General features: G+C 36.7%; 1 protein-coding gene across 5 annotated transcripts; it reads left to right on the forward strand.

The window, feature by feature from the left end:
* The first annotated feature begins 1,823 nt into the window (after nucleotides 1–1,823).
* Nucleotides 1,824–22,705, forward strand: LOC132275960 (DNA-directed RNA polymerase II subunit RPB1). 5 transcript variants are annotated; one of them, XR_009470804.1, is made up of 15 exons: nucleotides 1,824–2,225; nucleotides 2,432–2,695; nucleotides 7,787–8,086; nucleotides 8,191–8,349; nucleotides 8,622–8,783; nucleotides 8,867–9,087; nucleotides 9,178–9,319; nucleotides 9,403–9,738; nucleotides 9,870–10,156; nucleotides 11,905–12,163; nucleotides 12,241–15,344; nucleotides 15,632–15,703; nucleotides 21,871–21,924; nucleotides 22,078–22,331; nucleotides 22,465–22,705. XR_009470804.1 is itself a non-coding variant. In XM_059777182.1 (14 exons), exons 1-14 carry the CDS (start codon nucleotides 2,142–2,144, stop codon nucleotides 22,181–22,183), a joined length of 5,550 nt encoding a protein of 1,849 aa, XP_059633165.1. In that variant the 5' UTR covers nucleotides 1,824–2,141; the 3' UTR covers nucleotides 22,184–22,705. The 5 variants fall into 5 exon arrangements, 1 of the variants encoding a protein (XP_059633165.1); XR_009470805.1 differs by having other exon boundaries at nucleotides 22,471–22,705; XR_009470807.1 differs by having other exon boundaries at nucleotides 22,078–22,282.
* The last annotated feature ends 920 nt before the right edge of the window (nucleotides 22,706–23,625 follow it).

The following is a 23,625-nucleotide window of genomic DNA, read 5'->3' on the forward strand; positions in this document are numbered from 1 at the left end:
AAGAACATTAATGTTTCTGAAGAATCCTTTCATCTATGCCTCTACGGGAGAATAAAACAATCGGCAAGCTTTTCTCCAAAAGTAAATAAAAACTCGTGAAGTCAAAACTCAACTCTGAACATGAAAAGTGAGGTTATGCCAACAAAGTGACAAACGGGGAAAAATGATGAAAAGTGCATAGTGTTGAAAAACGAAAAATGTAGAAATGACGCAATCCTTTAAGGAAGTTATCAATCCAAATGAAAGAGTCTCGGAAACCATATTCGGGCACTCAAGACGACACTAACTGACGAGCAACCGTACTCAGAAAAGAAAAATCAACGGAAAAAATTTATTCGTAAAAATCTGAGAAAAAGGAAAGGAAGGAAAATAACCGGATCATTACAATATATATATATAGATATTATTATTAGTATGATTATTATTAATCATATATATATACACACACACACACACATCAATATAAATGTATTATATAACCAATATCCATGGGTCGTAATTCTTACCCATCTAGGCCTCCTATCCAAGTAGTCCATGTGACCCATTTGGTTGGTTTATTACTACTATCTAAATCCATCCTTTAAAATAAAATATAATAAAAATAACAAATAAAACATTTAATCCTAACAATTAATTACAAATAAGCACACATCATTTAAACAAGACAAACAAATAATTAAATGTACACCAATAAATCACATAAATAATTAAATCAAATTAATACATAATTCACATAGCCACATAATTAATAAAAATGAAATAAAATAAATAATTAAATCCCAAATATATCATATTAAAAATTATTGGTATTACAGAAGTCCCTGGTTTGAGAGCTTGCCATCTCTGCAACATCGTGGATGAAACTCACAATCTTCTCTTTTTTGCCTGCTTTTTCACAAGACCTTTCTGGATTTCTCTTCAGAACATGTGCAGGTTTCATGTCTCGCCATCAACATGGAACACTCTGGTGGTTTGGGCTACACATCATTGGTTAAACCGATCATTGCAGCACTCCACTGCTATCAATATAATCTGGATGGAGCGCAATAACAGAATTTTCAAGAATCAGAAGTGCACACAAATGGGGATCTTGAGGCAAATCACCATTCTGGTAAGACATAAATTGCTCACTTGAAACGGAAAGGACTCACCTTTTGCTTGTCGCCTCATGCGGGATTGGAGTCTGCCCTCGTCGTTCATTCGCCCACTGACGGAACCACTAGATTGATCAATTAAGGTATCATATGCACGCCCTAGCTCTGTATTACATCAAAGGTGTTACGACTTTGACATGAATAATCTAGATAACTCTATACTAGCAATGTCTTTGTAGGCTTTGCCCTCGGCCTAGTGAATGCTTGGGGCATGTTTGGTTTAAAACTTTGAAAATAGTTTTTTAAGAATTCAAATAATAGAAAATAATTTTAAGACAATAATAAAAGCTAATTATATAAAAACAGATATTTTTATAACTGAATTTTCATAAAATTAAACAAAGTAAAATTTTTTTATATAGTTTTATCTTTTAATTTTTAAAAAATAAAAAATTATTTTCAGAATTACCGATCAAGTAGGCCCTCGTAATTTGTTGTCGTTATTTGTTGAATATTGCTTCGCCCAGCTAGTGAACTCACTCGGTCTTGCATGGCCCTTTGTAAATTTGTATCTATTCTCATCTATAAAATCATTTACCTTGGAAAAAAAAAAAAAAAAAAAAAAAGGAAATAAGAAAAGAAAAAGAAAGAGGGTATTTTGATAATGGAAAGCGCACCATGCGTGCTTATTTCGGATTATACTACGTAATAAAAATATCATCATTTCATTATATATATTCCTCATATGACACCGCCGTTTCATCCATATAGTTCTCGCGATCTCTGAGCGAGAGCGAGAGAGAGCCTAGTTCTCAAACAGTACGATAGATTTATCCACTTCTCTTCAAAAACCACTTTAAAAAATCCGTTAAATTTGAAAAATATAGTAAATTTCACAACTGTTTACTCTGATTGCAATCAAAATCCAAGTTTAGTTGAATAGTTTGGAACCCTAATTTTTGGAATCCTCATCGATCGACGGTGCGTTTTCATGAATAGTTTTGAAACCCTAATTATTGAAATCTTTACCATCGATCTGTGGTAGCCATGGATATGCGATTTCCATTCTCTCCCGCGGAGGTAGCCAAAGTCCGCATGGTCCAGTTCGGCATACTTAGCCCAGATGAGATCGTAATATTCTCCACTTTTTTTCAAGTTCTATATTTGGTTGCTGAGAAAATTGAAAGCACAGAGAAGTTGGGAAAATTGTAGTTCAACAGTTTTGGAAAACCCAAATTCTCATTCTCCTTTCTCTTTTCTTTTAACAATTTGTCTGTAACCGACTGATGGTTAGGGTTTGTCTAGTTTAACCTTGTATCTATTATTTCTTTTTGCAGAGGCAAATGTCTGTGGTGCAGATCGAGCACAGTGAGACAACGGAGCGAGGCAAGCCGAAACCGGGGGGACTCAGTGACCCTCGATTGGGTACAATTGACCGGAAGATGAAGTGTGAGACCTGCATGGCCAACATGGCTGAGTGTCCGGGGCATTTCGGGCATCTCGAGCTCGCCAAACCCATGTTCCATATAGGGTTTTTGAAAACAGTACTAAGTACTATGCGGTGTGTTTGCTTCAATTGCTCCAAAATCCTTGCTGATGAGGTACCTTTTTGCTTTAATTAGTTCAAAAGATAACTAATTACTCTAAATTCTTCACCGGCTTATATCAAGTTTTCAGTCTTTCGTTAGTTTCTGAGTTAAATTTTCAAGAGTATTAGATGATTGGCATACTGCATAGGGACATCCATTGATGGTTTGGGAGTTCAATCTTGTATTCGATTAAGTTTTAGAAGTTGACTTGTAAATACCGAAGGTAAACTGTGTGACATGGCTGTTTGACATGGCATTTGCATGAGTGTCGATGAATCTTGTATATAAGATTGAAATTAAGAAAGTAAAACTTCGCAAATTTGCTAGGGACATGCCCTAAGAGAAAGATAACAATCAGTCATAACAGAAAAAGAAATAAAATGACAAAATTAAGGATCCGCAAGATGTAGGTTGATAGAACAAACACCAAATAAACCCAAGAGCATTAGGAGAACCTAGAACAGTAGGGGCTAAGACAAGACAGGAAGAACATTAGTTATTTGAAAGAAGATCTTCCCTTAGACATTTGCAATAAATTTTCTCTTAGGCTATCTTTAAGCCTTAAGGAGCTTAATGTCACGGGCCCAGAGTTTCAGCACCACTCTAGTCACTCCCGTGGGCCCCAAGGCGCCATTTTTTCTCGTGCAAGGTCTTGGTTAGCCTAACTCCTGTGTGCCACCTCGCCAACACACTCCTCGCGTATGCACTCACTAATGTTGTAGTGGCTCTCTCCCTCTCCTGGCTTGGCTTGCACACTCAAACACACGTATAGGCACAATTGGTTGGCAAGAAAAGAATGTTTCTATTACTACTCAAAGAAGACTTTATACAAGACTCACTTTTGTTGGCTCCTTACTCCACACTTGGAGTTTCTACTCTTGGAGCTCCTACCTTACAAATGAAACTCACTCCCTAATGGACGGCTAAGATGCACTCCAATCTACGGTGGAGATCGTTCCTCTAGAACTTTCTTCCATCTTCTCTACACTTCTACTACAATGTACATTATTCTACACATATCTACAACATTGTAGAACTCTCCAGACTACTCCACACAACTCTGTAGAACTCAAACCTTCCATGACATGTAGACGCCATGCAGCATCCTACTTAGCGCGCGCGTCGCTTGCGCAGCATAACCTCCAATGTCGGGGCGTGACTTTAGTTACCCTGAATAAGGAAACAGTAATTAGTTGAATGGCATCCTAAATCCTGGTCTGGGACTAAAAGATTTCTTTCTTACCAAATTTAGTGGACATAAGTAGCCAAGAAGATCATCTATCAACCTTGGAAATTCCTTTGCCCGTCCTTTTGTTGGATAAATCTTAAATGAGATATGTTCAAGAGGAACAAATAGCATATCACTTCATAATTCTGACATGAACTTCCAAACTTTGATGGATAAAGAGGAAGAGAAGAATGAGTGCCAGTGGGTTTCATCAGCTGAATTTCCAAGAATGTAAATAATGCTGGTATTGGGATTGAAAATACAACTTTTGTCCTTGGTGTTAAGCTTCACATCTATGGCTAGCCAGAAGGATGAACTTGATCCTAAGAGCAGATTTTACAAACAAAATCAGAGCAACCCTAGGAACTGCATCAGATTTAGGTCTAAGTTTCTCTCAAGCAGATTTAGATTTGGACCTGCAGGGGAGGTGGACTAGTTAACCTTATAAGATGAAGAAGGATCGGGAAAGGGGGGCATACGAAGTCTAATATCATCCATTAAAACATTATGGGGGGGCCAGGACCAATGTGAATTGGCTATAATATTAGCAACTCTAGCATGTCTGCGTAAGGGAAATTAAAAAAATTGCTGAGTGTGAGAGTCCAAGATACGAAGGATCAAGAGAGTGCTAGTTTTTAAACCCTAAAAATCTGTACTTATCCGAGATGATCAATCTAGCTTGTTAAATGGGCATAAAATGTGTCTTTGCTAGTGTTTAATACTCAAACTGAATATAACATTTGGAGCATAATGAATGCTTCATACTTAATTAGAAAAAAAGAAAGAAAATAGAAGGTAATGGCTTATGTACGTGGCGTGTGTATCATCATCGTCATCTTTACCTTTACATCAATTGAATGGGTTGGTCCCATGAACTCTTTTTTTTCATTCTGTTCTATTACACATCATGTTTCCTCTTATATTTAATTTTTCTTAATTCATTTTGTAATTATTTCATTCCAAGTTAGTTTTTGTCAACCTCTCTGTCTCTTTTTTTGATAAGTACAAAAGAGAGAATAACTTTATCTGTCTATTGCCTTCTATATAAATAATCTTTCCTTTCTCGCAGGTGTATCTATTTTGGTGTCTATGTTGTATGTGTCCATATGTATACCACAACAAATAGTACTTATGTGTTGCAAGTTGCATGTGTATTTGATTGACCCTTCTCATGTATGTTTGTACTGAGGTTTTATTCTTTGATAATTGCGAAGTATGAGAACCACCCGAATTCCTTTCTAGTTCCTTTAAATCTAAAGAAGTCAATGCCTTCAATTTCCTCTATCTGTGGCGTGTTTGTTTTACGTTAACTTTTTTCATTTGTTTGATGGGCCTTTCATCTTTATACCAATCAATATATTAGAAATAATCTCTCTTTTGGCGGAGTTTTTCTACTGAACATCATTAAGGAGTAGAGTTTACACGTAGATAAATATATAGACGCTCGATTCAACGTAACTCATTAATGGATTGTCTTTTGGATTTTGTGGATAGCTTAAAGCTATAGTGTTGATTTTGGTCGGCTGTTGTCTTCTTTGGGAACGCTCCCCTTTTGAGTGTCTTTTATACAAATCTTGCTAAAACAAAAAAAAAAAAAAATTAACTCGTTAAATCTTCTTCCCAATTGTTTGGTGTGAACTACATACATGTATACTGTTTCTTTATTCGCTCTATTAAAGGCCTTGGTGAAACCATATGCTTTCATATTTTTCCTTATTATCTCAACCCATGTTAGTTTTGGTCTTCTCCGCCTCCTTTTAGCATTATCTTTCCTTAATGTGGACCTCACTGCTCTTTGTTATTGATCGAGTTGTTGTTTTATGTTGCACGTGGCCAAACACTTTTAATTAGTTTTATTTTTTATTTTATGTAGAATTGGTGCTAGCTATCTTACCTAATGTACCGTAATTTGTTCTTGCATATTGAAATGTTTTTAAGGTATTTTTCATTTTTCCTTTTTGATTCCACTGGATTACTATTTATATATGATGTTTGTATATTGGAAATTGGAGTTGGATTTATTATCTTTGTAGTTGTAAGTAGGGTATGAAATATTCATCTATAAAACTTTATTGTGATTGTGAAAGGACTAAGGGATTCTAAAGTGAATCTGAGCAAATTTAGTAATTTTTCTTGATGGATGTTTATTTTACCGCATAATTGCTATGCTACTTTTGGTTCACTTGATTTCTCCATGTTTCGTCTTAAATCATACAGGCTATGCAGCAGTTCAAGTTACATTAATAAGTCTGTGATTTACAGACTTACATAGAATGGGGCTGGCCACCCCAAGTAGCATTTATTGGTTAAGAGGTTGGTTGAGCTCAGGAAAATTTTCAGGATTTCTTTGAGTCCCATCTGTATTCCAGCCTCCAAGGCAAAAAGTTTTTTCCCCTCCCTCCTTCACTGGTTGTTTACTTTTGTTCCCCCCTCTCGGGTACTACACGGTAGTTGTTAATGGCGTGTTTAAGCCCCCAAAAATGTCGCAGACTCTTGAGCGCCTCAACCTACTATAGGCCAGACTGAAAACCAATTGGGCCTTTCTTTTTTCTTTTCTTTTTTTAAATATTTCGGTCATATTGTTTTCATTTTTTCTTTTAATGTCCATTAAATTAGCATGCTGGATATCCAATCACAATTTTATCCAATGGGTCATATTGTTTAATCTTATCAAATATTTGATCGAATTCATAAGTTTATATGTGACTACTCACTTTAATTTCGTCTAGTGCTTCATTCCGAATACTTTTGCTGATATAATATATGTTAAAGTCTATTACTGATTACTGCAGTTTTTTTTTTTTTAATTATTTATTATTGTTTCACGTTTGCAATGGCATTTGATTTAGTTAATGCATATGCATATTGAAAGAATTTATGCACGTTGATTTACATGATCCTCTTGGTTGATAGGTTGAAAATTCCATTTTTGAAGAAAGTTTGATGAGTTGCTTTGCATAAATTGAGTTGTTCCGATTTTACATTGATTATACTGAATTGATGTACAAGTAATATATATATATATATATATATATATATATATATATATATTTTATTATTTCAACTTATTGATTGAATTAATATATTGAAAAATTCCTTTATTTTGATCTTGACTAGTTTTATTTATTTATTTTTTTCTGTACCTATATCTATATATATATTTTTTATCACACATTTGCATTACTTCGATTAGGATCTGGTCTTACGTTGCGCCTTATGCTTGTTTAGGGTTTGATAGCTCAGTCAATAATTCATTATCAAATAATTATCTGATTAAATGCGTGTGACAAAATAATTTTACCATCGCTTAAAAGATTGAGTTCCATTAAGTAGGATTAAATTTTTAAGTGAGAGATTTCACTTGTCCCTTAATACTAAACACTTGCAATTTAAACAACTATGGTGGAGGTTTTTAATTAACAAACAGCACTTATTTATAATACTTTGCTTATAAAAAAAAAAAATTACAAGTAGTAATTAAAACTGTATAACTTAAAATTTCCAACGCTTAATTTTTAGCTTTATTGAACACCTTATGCTCCAGGGAACCCTTGATGCCTTAGTGCTCCTGCTGTCTTTAATTACCAAGTGTTAAATTTTTCTTTATTCTAATTTTGCCCAGTTTTGGATCTAGTTCTTCCTTGAACTTCCAAATTTTTTTTTTTCCTTCTCAAATTGGAGCTTTATATGTCACTTTCGATCCTGTTGACTAATTCTTTTCCGTACTTATTCTATCAATTCCTTTGTTTTCATATTTTCTACCTATTTGATATATGATTTGACCGTTCTTTGATTGTTTCCCTTGTTCTTTCCCCTAAATTTCTGAGCATATACTGTTGGAGATTGCTTTTCTTATTCAGTTCCTACTTCTTTAGGAGGATCACAAATTTAAGCAAGCTCAGAAAATCAGAAATCCGAAAAATAGGCTTAAAAAGATTTTGGATGCCTGCAAGAGCAAAACCAAATGTGAAGGTGGTGATGAAATTGATGGCCAAGGTCAAGATGCTGATGAACCAGTTAAAAAGAGTAGAGGGGGTTGCGGTGCACAGCAGCCAAAGCTCAGTATTGAAGGTATGAAAATTATTGCTGAATACAAGATTCAGAAGAAGAAAAGCGATGACCCAGAGCAGCTTCCTGAACCTGTTGAAAGGAAACAACAGCTCTCAGCCGAAAGGGTAACCCTTTACGGAAATGCTTATACTTTTATACGTATATATACGTGTTTGTGTGTGCGCACGTGTGTATCTGCTTAAAATTAATGGCATGTGATGATTCCCAGGTTCTAAATGTCCTGAAGCGGATAAGTGATGAAGACTGCTTTTTGTTGGGCTTGAATCCTAAGTATGCTCGTCCAGATTGGATGATACTGCAAGTCCTTCCAATACCTCCCCCTCCAGTTAGACCTTCTGTGATGATGGATACTTCTGCACGGAGCGAGGCAAGTCTTTCTTGCTCTCTTGAACTCTCTTATGAAGGGGGTCCTGCAACTGAAATCTATGACTTCTTTGTGGGTTTTTTGGCATTCCGCTGGATGGAGTTTTTAGTAAACTGATAGGTTATATTTTCCAACATGGTGATTTGTTGGTCAAACCTATTAAAGGGAAGGTCACATTATTATTGATGGCAACCTGATTTTTTATACAAATTCAAAGCTAAACTTCAATATCGTAGTTGTTTATTCTTTCTTTTTCTCTTTTCCCTTTGAATCAGGATGATTTAACTCATCAATTGGCCATGATCATTAGACATAATGAGAATCTGAGGAGGCAGGAGAGAAATGGGGCTCCAGCACACATAATTTCTGAATTTGCGCAGTTATTGCAATTCCATGTTGCTACATATTTTGACAATGAACTTCCGGGACAGCCAAGGGTATGCTTGCATCTATACATGCTTACGGTTACATATTTAGATTTTATTTGGGGTATCATGTGAAGTTCCTCTATACTTTTCAGGCTACACAGCGGTCAGGCCGTCCTATCAAGTCAATATGCAGTAGGCTCAAGGCTAAGGAGGGTAGGATTAGAGGCAACTTGATGGGTAAACGAGTTGATTTTTCAGCACGGACTGTCATTACACCAGATCCCACCATCAACATTGATCAACTGGGAGTACCATGGAGTATTGCTTTAAACTTAACATATCCAGAAACTGTCACTCCTTATAACATTGAAAGGTTTCTGCTCTTTTTAGAGGCATTAAGGGGTTATACTCTTTTATGTGCTAGGTTTTATTGTTGTAAATAACTATCATCCTTTCTGGTTAGGCTAAAGGAACTTGTTGAATATGGCCCTCATCCTCCCCCAGGCAAAACAGGAGCCAAGTACATTATTAGGGAAGATGGTCAGAGGCTTGATCTCCGTTATTTAAAGAAAAGCAGTGATCACCATTTGGAGCTTGGATACAAGGCAACCATCATCTTGTTTTAAATAATTGTTAATTAGGTTCCTACTGTATAATGACCTTTGAATATGTTACATTGGTTTTGCAGGTGGAGCGGCACTTAAATGATGGAGATTTTGTTCTCTTTAATAGACAACCGAGTCTGCATAAGATGTCCATCATGGGACATAGAATCAAGATTATGCCATACTCCACATTCCGTTTGAATTTATCTGTTACTTCCCCATATAATGCAGATTTCGATGGAGATGAAATGAACATGCATGTGCCTCAGTCATTTGAAACCAGGGCAGAGGTTTTGGAGCTGATGATGGTACCTAAATGTGTTGTGTCACCTCAATCAAATCGACCAGTTATGGGTATTGTGCAGGACACACTTTTGGGTTGCCGTAAGATCACTAAGAGAGATACATTTATCGAGAAGGTGATAAGGGTTTTCTGTTATATTTGTTTGTTAAGTTACATATATATACACACACGTTTAAACAAGCTGACCTATTCATGTTTCAAGCATCGTCCTTTGATTTTATTTACTTGTTCATTTATTTCTTGTAGGATGTTTTCATGAACATCCTGATGTGGTGGGAGGATTTTGATGGGAAAATACCGGCGCCGGCTATTTTGAAGCCTAGACCTCTTTGGACAGGAAAACAAGTGTTTAATCTTATCATTCCAAAGCAGATAAATCTCATGAGGACGTCAGCCTGGCATTCAGAATCCGAAAAAGGCCATATAACCCCAGGAGACACTCAAGTTAGAATAGAAAAAGGGGAAGTCATTTCTGGTACTCTTTGCAAAAAAACCCTTGGGACATCCACTGGAAGTCTTATTCATGTCATCTGGTATGTATACAAAAGCCAATAACCAGAAAATGATATGTGGATGTTATTTCTGGACAACGGTCATTTATGTTTACTAGTAAAAATTACGTGCGATGCACGTGGTCAAAACTTAAAGTTTAGTTTATAACTTTTATAACAAAAAATTGTTTTTATAAATAATTAATTAGAATTGCAGTTTTATTATTTCTTTTAATAAAAATTTTTGTAAACAATAATCAAGTACAGATAGCAAAAAATTAATTGTGATCCAAAACTAACTAAACAACAATCAAGAAAAATAATATAACTTCTATTTGTAAAAAATTAGTTGTGATCGTATGTAAAAAACTAATTGTGATCCAAAACTAAACAAAACAATTATCAAGCGGAAGTAATATAGCTTCTATATGTGTGGAAAAACTTAATTGTACTTGCAGAAATTTATCAAGGTTCTAATCAAAATAAAAAAAGATGAGAGCAATTAAAAATTAAACAAAAAATTCAATTTACTAAAAAAATTTAATTTGTTCCCAAGTTGCTAATCCATTATTCAAAAAATTCATAACAAATAGAAGGTACCAGAAACCGAATTAAAAAGAAATAAGAGAAATTAAAACTTAAAAGAAAAATTCAAATTACTTGAAAAAATTAATTTGTTATTAAGTTGCTATTTAATTACAAAAATTCTCAGAAAAAGAGAATTGAAAAATATTAAAAATAGAGAAAAAGAATTGAAAAAATTAAAAATCCACACTTTGTATGGAATAGAAAGGTAACAAGAACCAACTTTTACTTATTCTTCTCTCTCTTGAAACCCTAGAAGCAAAACAACTCCTCTAGAAGCAAAACAAAGAAATGAATTGAAAATAAGAGAAATTTTAAATTAAAAGAAAAATTAAATTTGTTAATTGAAAAAAATTAAATTTGTTAACTGAAAAAATTCATGATAGAGAAAAGGTTACTAATCAATTATTGGGGAAAAAAAAAAAAAAAAATCAAAACACAGAAAATGAATTGAAAAAATTCACAATAGAAAAAAGGTAATCGACTAAAATGAATTGAAAAAAATTCACAAGCACTTACAATTTTCTCTTGATTCTTCTTCTGCTGCAAACCTGAGAAGCAAAACAACAACAAATTTAGAAGCAAAACAGAGAAAATGAATTGAAAATAAGAGACATTAAAAATTAAAAGAAAAGTCCCTAGAAGCAAAACAAAGAGAAGAAATTGATAATAAGAGACATTAAAAATTAAAATAAAAAACCCTAGAAACAAAATCAAAAGGACAAAGAAGAAATATATTATTAAAAATTAAAAGGAAAAACCCTGGAACCAAAATCAAAAGGGCGAAGAATAAATATATTATTGTAAAATTGCTATTTAGGAAAGACGTAGATATACAATAAAATTGGTTTATTTATAATTATTACTAAATATTCCTTTTATTGAATCCTTTTCAAATTAGATTTTCTTGAGACTAAATATTCCTTTTATTGTATCATTTTCTAATTAGATTTTCTTCAGTAGTTTAATTTTTTAATATTATATATTTAATTTTCTAAATTAGATTTTCTTGAGACTAAATATTCCTTTTATTGAATCCTTTTCTAATTAGATTTTCTTCAGTAGTTTAATTTTTTAATATTATATGTTTAAAGTAGTTAAAATTAAAAAGGAAATCTAATTACACAATAAATTAATATATGTACTGAAACACAATATTGTGCTAAAACTCTTTGTACTTTTAATAATAGTATGGATATGTGCAGGGAGGAGGTTGGTCCAGATGCTGCTCGCAAGTTCCTGGGACATACCCAGTGGCTTGTTAACTATTGGCTTCTACAAAATGGATTTAGTATCGGTATTGGAGACACTATTGCAGATGCATCAACTATGGAAAAAATTAATGAAACTATTTCTAAAGCCAAGAATGAGGTCAAAGAACTTATTAGGGCGGCCCAAGATAGGCAGCTGGAGGCTGAGCCTGGTCGGACTATGATGGAATCTTTTGAAAACAGAGTGAACCAGGTTCAAGAATAATATGAAACCTTTTCTTGAAAGGTCACTTCCTCTAGCTTTTCTTGACACACTTTTTTCCTGTACAGGTATTGAACAAGGCTCGTGATGATGCTGGCAGTAGTGCCCAAAAGAGCTTGTCAGAGAGTAACAATCTCAAGGCTATGGTTACTGCTGGCTCGAAGGGAAGTTTCATCAACATTTCCCAAATGACAGCTTGCGTCGGGCAGCAGAATGTTGAGGGGAAGCGAATTCCATATGGCTTCATAGATCGGACACTGCCCCATTTCACCAAGGATGACTATGGACCTGAAAGTCGTGGGTTTGTGGAGAACTCTTATCTACGAGGGTTGACTCCTCAAGAGTTCTTTTTCCATGCTATGGGTGGTAGGGAAGGTTTGATTGATACAGCAGTGAAAACTTCTGAGACTGGATATATCCAGAGGCGTCTAGTGAAAGCTATGGAGGATATTATGGTCAAATATGATGGTACTGTTAGGAACTCATTGGGGGATGTTATCCAGTTTTTATATGGTGAAGATGGCATGGATGCTGTTTGGATCGAATCACAAAAGCTGGACTCCCTTAAAATGAAGAAGTTCGAGTTTAATAAGGTTTTTAGATATGAGATTGATGATGAGAACTGGAATCCAAGTTACATGTTGCCCGAACATGTGGAGGATCTGAAAACAATTCGAGAATTTCGCAATGTGTTTGATGCTGAAGTCCAGAAACTTGAAGCAGATCGATTTCAGCTTGGAACAGAGATTGCTACAACTGGTGATAATTCTTGGCCTATGCCTGTGAACTTGAAGAGGCTTATTTGGAATGCGCAAAAGACGTTTAAGGTTGACTTGAGAAGACCATCTGATATGCATCCAATGGAAATTGTGGAAGCTGTTGATAAGCTTCAGGAGAGGCTGAAGGTTGTCCCTGGTGACGATTTGATGAGCATGGAAGCTCAGAAAAATGCCACCCTTTTCTTCAACATACTTCTCCGAAGCACATTTGCCAGTAAGAGAGTGTTGAATGAGTACAGACTTACTCGCGAAGCATTTGAGTGGGTTATTGGTGAGATAGAATCTCGTTTTCTACAGTCACTTGTAGCACCTGGAGAAATGATTGGATGTGTTGCTGCCCAGTCCATTGGTGAGCCTGCCACTCAAATGACTCTGAACACCTTCCACTATGCTGGTGTGAGTGCCAAGAATGTAACTCTTGGTGTTCCTAGGTTAAGGGAAATTATCAACGTGGCAAAAAAAATAAAAACCCCTTCTCTTTCTGTCTACCTGAAGCCTGAAGTCAGCAAGACAAAAGAGAGGGCTAAGAATGTCCAGTGTGCTCTGGAATACACTACCCTGCGCAGTGTAACTCAAGCCACTGAAGTATGGTATGATCCAGACCCGATGAGCACCATCATAGAAGAGGATGTTGATTTTGTCAAGTCTTACTATGAAATGCCGGATGAAGAAATTGCCCCTGAGAAAATTTCTCCCTGGCTACTTCGTATAGAATTAAATCGTGAGATGATGGTTGATAAGAAGTTGAGCATGGCTGATATTGCTGAGAAGATCAATCTTGAGTTTGATGATGATTTAACCTGCATATTCAATGATGACAATGCTGAAAAATTGATTTTGCGTATTCGCATTATGAATGATGAGGCTCCTAAAGGAGAGTTGAATGATGAATCTGCAGAAGATGATGTTTTCCTCAAGAAGATTGAAAGTAACATGCTGACAGAAATGGCCCTTCGAGGTATTCCAGATATTAACAAGGTGTTTATCAAATCAGGCAAAGTAAATAAATTTGATGAAAATGAAGGATTCAAGCCAGAGAATGAGTGGATGCTTGATACTGAAGGTGTCAATCTTTTAGCTGTTATATGTCATGAGGATGTTGATGCTAGGAGAACAACTAGCAATCACTTGATTGAAGTAATTGAAGTTCTTGGAATTGAAGCAGTTCGTCGGTCCTTGCTGGATGAATTGCGTGTGGTCATATCTTTTGATGGATCATATGTGAATTATAGGCATCTGGCTATATTGTGTGACACGATGACATACCGTGGTCACTTGATGGCAATCACTCGTCATGGCATTAATCGAAATGACACTGGGCCGATGATGAGATGCTCGTTTGAGGAAACGGTGGACATACTTCTTGATGCTGCTGTGTATGCTGAGACAGATTACCTCCGGGGAGTAACTGAAAATATTATGTTGGGTCAGCTTGCCCCTATTGGTACAGGAGATTGTGCACTCTATCTGAATGAGCAGATGCTGCAGCAAGCTATTGACATCCAGCTCCCTAGTTACATGGAAGGTCTTGAATTTGGCATGACGCCTTCCCGTTCACCAATCACGGGTACACCTTACCATGATGGCATGATGTCACCTAATTACTTGCTGAGCCCAAATCTTCGCTTGTCACCCATTACAGATGCACAATTTTCTCCATATGTTGGTGGTATGGGTTTCTCTCCTGCATCATCTCCAGGATATAGCCCCTCATCTCCTGGATACAGTCCCTCATCTCCTGGATACAGTCCTACCTCACCTGGTTATAGCCCAACCTCCCCTGGATATAGCCCTACATCACCTGGTTACAGCCCAACTTCTCCAACATATAGTCCAAGCTCTCCAGGGTATAGTCCCACAAGTCCTACATATTCCCCTACAAGTCCATCTTACTCCCCAACCTCACCAAGTTATAGTCCAACCTCCCCCAGCTACAGCCCTACTTCACCAAGTTACAGCCCCACATCTCCAAGTTACAGCCCCACTTCTCCTAGCTACAGTCCCACTTCTCCTGCATACAGCCCCACTTCTCCTGCATATAGCCCCACTTCTCCTGCGTATAGCCCCAGTTCACCGTCATATAGTCCAACATCTCCATCCTACAGCCCCACTTCACCTTCTTACAGCCCCACTTCACCGTCCTACAGCCCCACTTCACCGTCCTACAGCCCTACTTCTCCGTCCTACAGCCCCACGTCTCCTGCCTATAGCCCGACTTCTCCGGGTTACAGTCCTACATCTCCAAGCTATAGTCCAACTTCTCCAAGCTACAGCCCTACATCTCCAAGTTATAATCCTTCATCAGCAAAATACAGCCCGTCCCTGGCTTATTCTCCCAGCAGTCCAAGACTGTCGCCTTCCAGTCCATACAGTCCAACATCTCCTAATTACAGGTATGCGATAATTTCTTACCTCTGGAGTTAAATGCCTGCTTTACTTTTCCCTGCTTGGTCTCAGCTTTATGCAGTCAAAGGACTACAGGCTAGCAATCACAATCACAGCCAACTGAGATGCCTAGCTGCATTTAGATGTTAAAATGCTCATCTTAGATCTGTTGCTTTTATTTTATAATTGTTGGTCATGTTGGTGGTGTATTTTGGAAGAGTTGGAGCATCACTTAGATTTTTTGGTTTAATCTTCTTACATTTGATTGTACAATTTTTCATTTTTCCACTTGCAGCCCAACATCACCATCGTATTCACCAACATCCCCGTCTTATTCCCCTTCAAGTCCAACATACAGTCCCAGCAGGTAAATGCATCTCTCATAACTCACAAGTCTTTAAAAATTTTATTTACGTTTTTTTTTCTTTCTTTTTTCTTTTTTTCTTTTTAATTTTATGGATTTCCATTGTGACCCATGTAGTACATCTTTTATTTTCTTATTCCTTTCTTGAGAGCATGATGCCAAAATGTTTTATCTTTTTAGTGTGAAATCTACCCAAACAGGGTTACTTATCAAAAAAAAATCCACCTAAACCGGATTATGAGAATAAACATTTGTGCGATGTGATTATTTAGTTCCAAAACTGTGCCTTTGTGTCTACAAGTTTTTGTGATACCTTGTTGTTTATGGCTATAAAATAAATTTCGTTGGTTGCTAAACTTGTGAAGACTTAGGTTGGCTATACCTGTTGGCAAATAAAAGTTCTATTGGATATTTGTAAGGAAGCCCTGGCAATAAAAATTAGAAGCATGGAAAAATGTCTTTGAAGCGATAAAAATTAGTAGGACTAAATCAGAATGCATGACTTAAGTTTAAAAAGGTAGTAGAGTACGACAACATAATTATCACAATTCAAGACAAAAAGGTCACTAAAAATAACCATTTTCATTTTTAGGGTCTATGACTCCATGATACAACATGTTGGAGAGAGATGACGTTGTAATAAATAGGATTGGAGTAGGGTGGACAAAATGGAGACAAGCTAGTGGCATTCTATCTAATATAAGAATATGAAATAATTAACAAGAAAAATTTTATAGGTTGATTATTAGGCCAACTATAATACATAGAGCGGAATGTAGGGTGTGAAAAAGGAAACAAGAACGGCACATTTATGTAGTTGAAATGAGATTTTTTTTTTCTTGGGATAAGTAAAGATTAATTAAAGAGCGCTCTAAAGGGGAGTGCATTCTAATTACAATTGCACAAAAATAAAAGCCCTCTATACTCTCAAAGCATCCACAAAATTCACAAATTCTTATGGCTATGTTCGGCTGCATGGAATTGGAGATTTGAAATTGGAATTGGAGAAAAGTGACTTAGAAAATTGAAGACAAAATAGAGACAAGCTAGTGGCATTCAATCTGATATACGAATATGAAATAATTAACAAGAAAATTTTTATAGGTTGATTATTAGGCCAACTATAATACATAGAGCGGAATGTAGGGTGTGAAAAAAGAAACAAGAACTGCACATTTATGTAGTTGAAATGAGATTTTTTTTTTTCTTGGGATAAGTAAAGATTCATTAAAGAGCCCTCTAAAGGGGAGCGCGTTCTAATTACAATTGCACAAAAATAAAAGCCCTCTATACTCAAAGCATCCACAAAATTCACAAATTCTCATGGCTATGTTTGGCTGCATGGAATTGGAGCTTTGGAGAAAAGAGATCTAGTAAATTGAACTAAAATTTTCTCCAATTCCAATTTCAAGGATCCAATTCCATGCAGCCGAACACAGCCTATATGAATTTACAATTCTACCTATGAACCCAAAAGAATAAAAAACACAGAATTGAGAATTTAAGCACCCGAAAAAGGTGCCTTATTTCCATCAAAGCACCTCCTACTTCGCTTTTGCTCTAAACCCCACCGCAAGTGAAGGGGGGCTGCTCTCCAAGCATCTCCTTCCAGGCCTCAAGTGATCTGTTTGTGGAATTTGGCATAACCATAGTAATGCCAAATAAAGCTAAAATCAATACCCCACCCATTCCTAGCCACGCAACAATGCAAAAGGAGATGATTCATTGCCTCCTTAAATCATCCCCTTTGCACATGCAACACCAATTCACTAGTTTCCGTCTCCTCCTCAATGCTCTGTTTGGTGGGAGGGATGGAAAATTGGATGGAAGGGAGATTGGGGGGGGATGGGATGAATGAGCATTCCTAGGAAAGGGATATTGGTCATCACTTATTTTATTTGATTGGATAGAAGGGGGTTAATAGAATTTTTTTTTTTTTTTTTGGTAATATACCCTTAAATATATAAATATATAAATAAAAATAAGGATGTGGATGCTTTTTTAAAATTTGTAAGACACTTTATTTTTCTCTGTTCTCTTCCTCTTATATTCGGATGGAAGCAAAATGGTGGGCTAGGAGGGATGGCTCAACCCTTCATCCATCACTTCCCTAGTTCCCTTCAATTCTCTCTCCTACCAAATAATGGAGCCTTGTTCCGTCCCTCCTGTCTCTCCTCTTTCCCTCATCCTTGTACCAAAAGAAGCATAAATTGTCAATCGTCTAAGATCCTTTCTAGAGTTGTTATCCACCCAAAGAGCGCCACTTTTGGAGGGGCTTTGGTGCCCCAAACCGCCTTTTAGGAAAAAGAATGCTCTCAAAATTCCTACAGTCTCTGATAGAATAATCAAACATCAAATCTGGCTTGCTTGACTATCACCCATCCAAATATGCTCATCCACTCCATCCCCACCTCTTGGCGGTAAGCATAGCCAACAACTCTTTGAAATCAATTACCTCTCAATCATTAATATTTCTCACCATCTGCACATCCCAAGTTGTCCTCCTGTTATTGAGTTGATAACAATTGCGATCGAAGTCTGTTTATCCGCAACAATCCTAAACAATCTTTGGAAAGTGCATGGTAGAGATCCATCACCACACCACATATCAATCCAAAACTGCACAAGTCTCCCACTTTTTACCCTAAATTGAATATGTTTTGAAAACTCATCCCACTCGTTTTGGACGAACTTCTAAACCCCCACCTTGTTGGAATCCTCACCTCCCCAGATCTCCACCCACCCCAATCCTCTCCAAATTTGCAAACAATAATCCTCCGAATCCATTTTTCCAACAAAGCTTTGTTGAATAAGCTAATTCTCCTAACATCCCATCCCTTCATCTGAATGGGATTACATACCTTCTGACCAAGTGAAACTTGAACCTTTCACCTATACCAACCCATAAAATGTTTCGAGCTTCTGAAGTTTCTTCACCACCAAGGAGTGATCCTGAAATAAGGATAAGTAGGTTGTGGAAGACTTGATTTTGCGACCCCCCTTTGAAAAATACTGCTGCTTCCACCCTAGCCTCCTCTCAAACCGCTCTACCATAGGGTCCCATGAAGCAACCCTACTGAAATGAGTCTCCAAAGGCAAGCCCAAGTACGATAGCGGGATAGATCTCACACCACACCCCGGAATATTTCTTGTCGGGAGTGCTATAAATGAGTCCCCACTATAACTGAATTTATATCACTATTTTTTCAGCTCTCAGAAACCTCTGTGAAACCTCAATTCTGCCAACAAAGATTTTGGTAAATCCCTCTCCAGTCTCAACTAAATACCTTTCCCTACACATAGGGTTAGTCCTCCCTCCTTATTTTCCTTAATGTTTATGGCTTGCTTGTTCTCCCCCTCTTCCCTTGTCCTCCTACTCCAAGTCCAACCCCCTCCACTGTTGATAGTGTCCAACGCTCACTACTTCTCCACCTTGGGATCCCCGAGTCCCTAGAGAGGTAGAAGTGTGAGAGTTGGAACAATTGGTGTTCATTTGGTGATTGGGCCATTCTTTAACTCCCACTGGGTACGCTGCAATGGGCCTTTTTTTAATTATTTTTTATTTATCCCATGAACAATTTTCATTTATTCAAGGGTGAGCCCAATGATTGCCACTTGTTCTCTAGTTAACTCTGCCCAACCCAACAAATTTCAAATCGGATATCACCTCATCACGTGATCGATTCCCCTTTTTCACCACTCCTTGATTGCCATGCATCCCACCAGCTACCCTCCATAAGTTATGGTTGTTGAAGGAGACTCCTCCACATGTCTCCCTAACCTTCACTCCCTCCCCACACGTCTCAAGCGCATGACCTGTACTACGTCGGCACTAATTCTAGCAGTCTCTCCTCCACCATTGCCCTTGTAACATAGTTGTTCGTCTTCCACCCAAACGATCCCGCCTCCATCCCTTGCGGTTATGGTTACCTTCGCAGCATCAATCATCGCATTTGCCTCAGCCATTTTGAATCCCCCCACATGGATTCCAATTGTTTCGAAAAGAGTGACAGCAGACATCTAATGAGGCCATAGAGTAGTAGTCTTCTCTCCTTTCTTTCCTTAAATATACAAAAGCACCCCACCCTGAAACACCAAACATTGCTTCTCCCCACTTTCTCCTCCCCTCCAACAAAACCCTTATTGCCTCTGCATGTGACAACTGGAATAGCAACAAGCATAGTTGTTAAAGGCTCAAGGCGCCAAAGGCCTTCCGGAGCCTAAGCGCAAGGCGCAGTATAAGGCGCAAGCCTAATCGAAGTAAGGCGCGTGTATATAGTAATGCATATTTAAACATATATTATTATATATATGCATAATAGTAGTAATTGCAGTTACTGTAAGTACTGAACCATAAATTTATGAATTTTGTCAAATATTTCATAAGGTTGACCAATACAATATATGATATAGAACCTTTTAGTTTAGTAGTCATCAAGTAAAAAAGAAAATGATATGAATAGATGATTAAAAAATACAAGGCGCTCCTTCTATGAGCCTGGAGCCTACTAAAAAGCGTGAGCGTGAGCGTGAGCCTGAGGGTTTTATGTGAGCCTGATTGAAGGGCCTGGCCTAACGTAGGTTGAGGCGCTCTAGCTGAGCCTTGACAAGCCTGGGGCTTTTTTGGAGCCTAGGCGCGCCTTTAACAACTATGGCAGCAAGGAATCCGGCAGTTGGCGATAACCCTACTTTGCTCGACACACCCCGCCTTCAATGCCCACTTTGCTATTTTCTATAGTGAATCCACATCTTTGTATAACGTCAACTGCAAGACATGCCTGAAGCACCTTCAAATACCCCCATCTTCCACTTTAAAACAAAGCCCTCTTGTCTCTCATGGTGGGAAAACTCTAGTCTTGCCACTGGTGGGTAGTCGAGGTAGCCTTGCTACCTCCCCGAATGACTTTCCCAACCATAGCTTCCCTCTTAGTTCTCTCCTCCCCCTGCACAACACACACACACACACACACAAAACACACCCCCATACAATTGTTACCCTATTTTTCTTCCTGTCATTTTCTAAATTATCGATTTTCTTCAAGTACACTGATTTTAGTTTAGAGCCAACATGAGGGAAAGAGATAATGACTCGTTCACATTGTATTGCAACTGGAATCTTGAAGGGTTTTTGGCAAAACACTCATTTTATGAGGTTATAATAAAAAGCAAGAGAATTTTAAAATGAATGATATGAGTGACTAGTAAATATAGGATTGATAATCAACATGCGAGGGAGAAAGTAAGATTTATGCTTGTTAGTGATAAAATAAGAAAAAGTAGACCTTAGGTGGTATGGTCATATATAGTGGAGACATATGGATGCACCCGTAAGAAAAGGTAAATTTATTTGCATAGAAGGTAAGGGGGGACAAAGAGGTTGATCAAAACTGGTGTGGAATGAAGTAATTAGAAATTATTTTTAAAAAATAAATATGACAGGAGACGTGGTTTGTAATAAAAAAGAATGAAAAAAGGGAATTCATATGATTGATCCCATCCATAATTGGATAAAGGTCAATTTTTTATTTTTTTTATTTTTTTATTTTTTTATTTTTAAGCAAGGTTGTATTAGAAAGCGTTCAAACGGAGATGATGATGATGATGGCCAATAGGGTGCTTTTCCAATATATTGTCATCGGTATTTGAAGGTTGCCATTGATTTGTCGAGGCAATGTTTTTCAGAATACTTTTGCGGGTCTGCTTTACTTTACTTTTTTGTCCTTTGTTTTTTGATTTTGCAATATTAGACTTGCAATAGCTTTCTTGATTTTGTAATTACATACTACTTGTGCATTTGTAATTGGACATCATCAGGTCAACAATGCTTTTCTCCTTGCACTAGGTGATGGACAAGACTTGCCATTCCTACTGACCCCTGATGTGGTTTAATTACAAATGCACAAGTAGTATGTAATTACAAAATCAAGAAAGTGATAAATAAGGACATTAAAGAGGTTGACTGAATTTATTCCAAAAATAGTTAATGTCCTTATTTAGCACTTTTTTGATTTTGTAATTGCAAGTTACTTGTGCATTTGTGATTGGACCACATTAGCGGTCAGTAGGAATGACCTACTCACCAGTGAGTAGGCAAGTCTTGTCCGTGAGTAGTGACGTCTTAATTTTACTTTTTGTCCTTGAATAATTATATATGTTCCATTTTTTTGCAGCCCTTACAATTCTGGCGTGAGCCCAGACTACAGCCCGAGTTCACCACAATATAGGTGGGTGAAACTTCTTCAGGATTCAGTTTTTGATATCTTTTGATTTTCCATTATTTTATATTTTGGTTCTGATTGTAATATAAAACATATTGGTTTGAGATAATAGAGCCCTTGTTTCCTTATTTCATTTATTTTCTTGTGGTTGTTCCACAGTCCAAGTGCAGGGTATTCGCCAAGTGCACCCGGGTATTCGCCATCATCTACCAGTCAGTACACTCCACAGATGAGCAACAAGGATGACGGGAGTAAGCAGTCATGAGGCGAGCATAATTTGTTCTCCTCACCAACTGCACCTGGGTATCGACCATCACGTTAGAACGAAGTCCTTGCTCCACAGAATATCAGCTTTTGCTGGCAGGTTGTGAACTTTGTACCCATTTTGCGGGCATTTCGTAATTGATGCTGGAGTAATATTTTGACCCTCATCATATTTTCTTGTAATTTGATTGTGTAGCTTCTTATTAGCGTTGAATATACTATTTCTGACATTTGGTTAAGCAGTTGCTGTGGGAAACTCTTCATATTCAGTGTTATTTTTAGTTTCAGGGTTTGTGCTAGGCTGTCTTTTGCAGAGCTAATCACCCAGTGAGGCAACCGATTATAACCGAAGAGGACTTGACCGTCGTTACCTCGCACTGATTGTTTCTAAACATGAAAGTCTTGTATGGAGATTGACCAAAATTGAACTTTTCTAGTTCTTCTATTATATCGTCTGTGCGCTTTTTACTAAGGTTACAAATATCTCCATTCTAATATTATAGCAAAACCTTTGTTTGTTTAATTCATTTTCAATTGGATGTTTTTGAGGGTTGATTTGTTTTGTTGTGTCTTTTTATTTATTAATAAGAATTAGGATTTGTAAACTAAGTTGGAAATTGTTTTTAAAATATTCAGGTTGAAGCCTCAATTAGTTATAGGCAACTGCTCAGCTTCTCAGTTGGCAAGTATTTTGGAGAGAAGTAAATTGAAGCAAAATTATAATAAAAAATAAAAGTAGTTTTCATAGAACAAAGAGTATTGTATATAGTTTTTTTAATCAAGAAAATTATTTGGCAAAGTAGGGTTTCTTATACCCGAAGTCTTACTTGCACACTTTTTAAGTATTCTGAAAATAATTAGAAATGCACAAATACAATGGCACAGGATAGGACTTGTGATATAACACGAAGTACTTGTTAAGTCTAAATTGAATATATTGTCACATGCATTTTTGGCGGTGCACTTATTAATTTTTGCATTTTGACAAATGACATAAGGTAAAGATTTTTTAGGCTCAAGCACGACAACAGCAAAGACCCTTTGAATTCTAATTTAACCAAAAGACTTTACTATGCTTGGGAGTATTAAATTGGTACTTTGAATTTAGAATAGGAAGAAATTTAGTATAAAATTTAAACTGAATTTTTTTCAATTTCAAATCTAAAGCATTTAAGCACATTTAAAAAAACAGGGAGGCAAGTGTTACACGGAGCATTTAAGCACATTTAAGCATATGACATAAGGTAAATTTTCTAAACATTTGTTTGCAATTTATTAAAAATTTACAGAAAGTTTTTAAACTTTTTTCTTGTTTAAGAGTAACTAAATCTAAAACTAATTCAAGATGATATTAAATTTTTGGTCTAAAGATTAGCCATATGAGTAATCCGAATTAATTCGAAATTTTTAGTCGGAATCTAAGCTCGAGTTGCAATCTAGAAT

This window comes from Cornus florida, unplaced genomic scaffold (genome assembly GCF_030987335.1).
Source record: "Cornus florida cultivar Cherokee Brave unplaced genomic scaffold, ASM3098733v1 CherokeeBrave_3.0.0_Hap2_Chr10, whole genome shotgun sequence".
In the NCBI taxonomy this organism is placed as follows: domain Eukaryota; kingdom Viridiplantae; phylum Streptophyta; class Magnoliopsida; order Cornales; family Cornaceae; genus Cornus; species Cornus florida.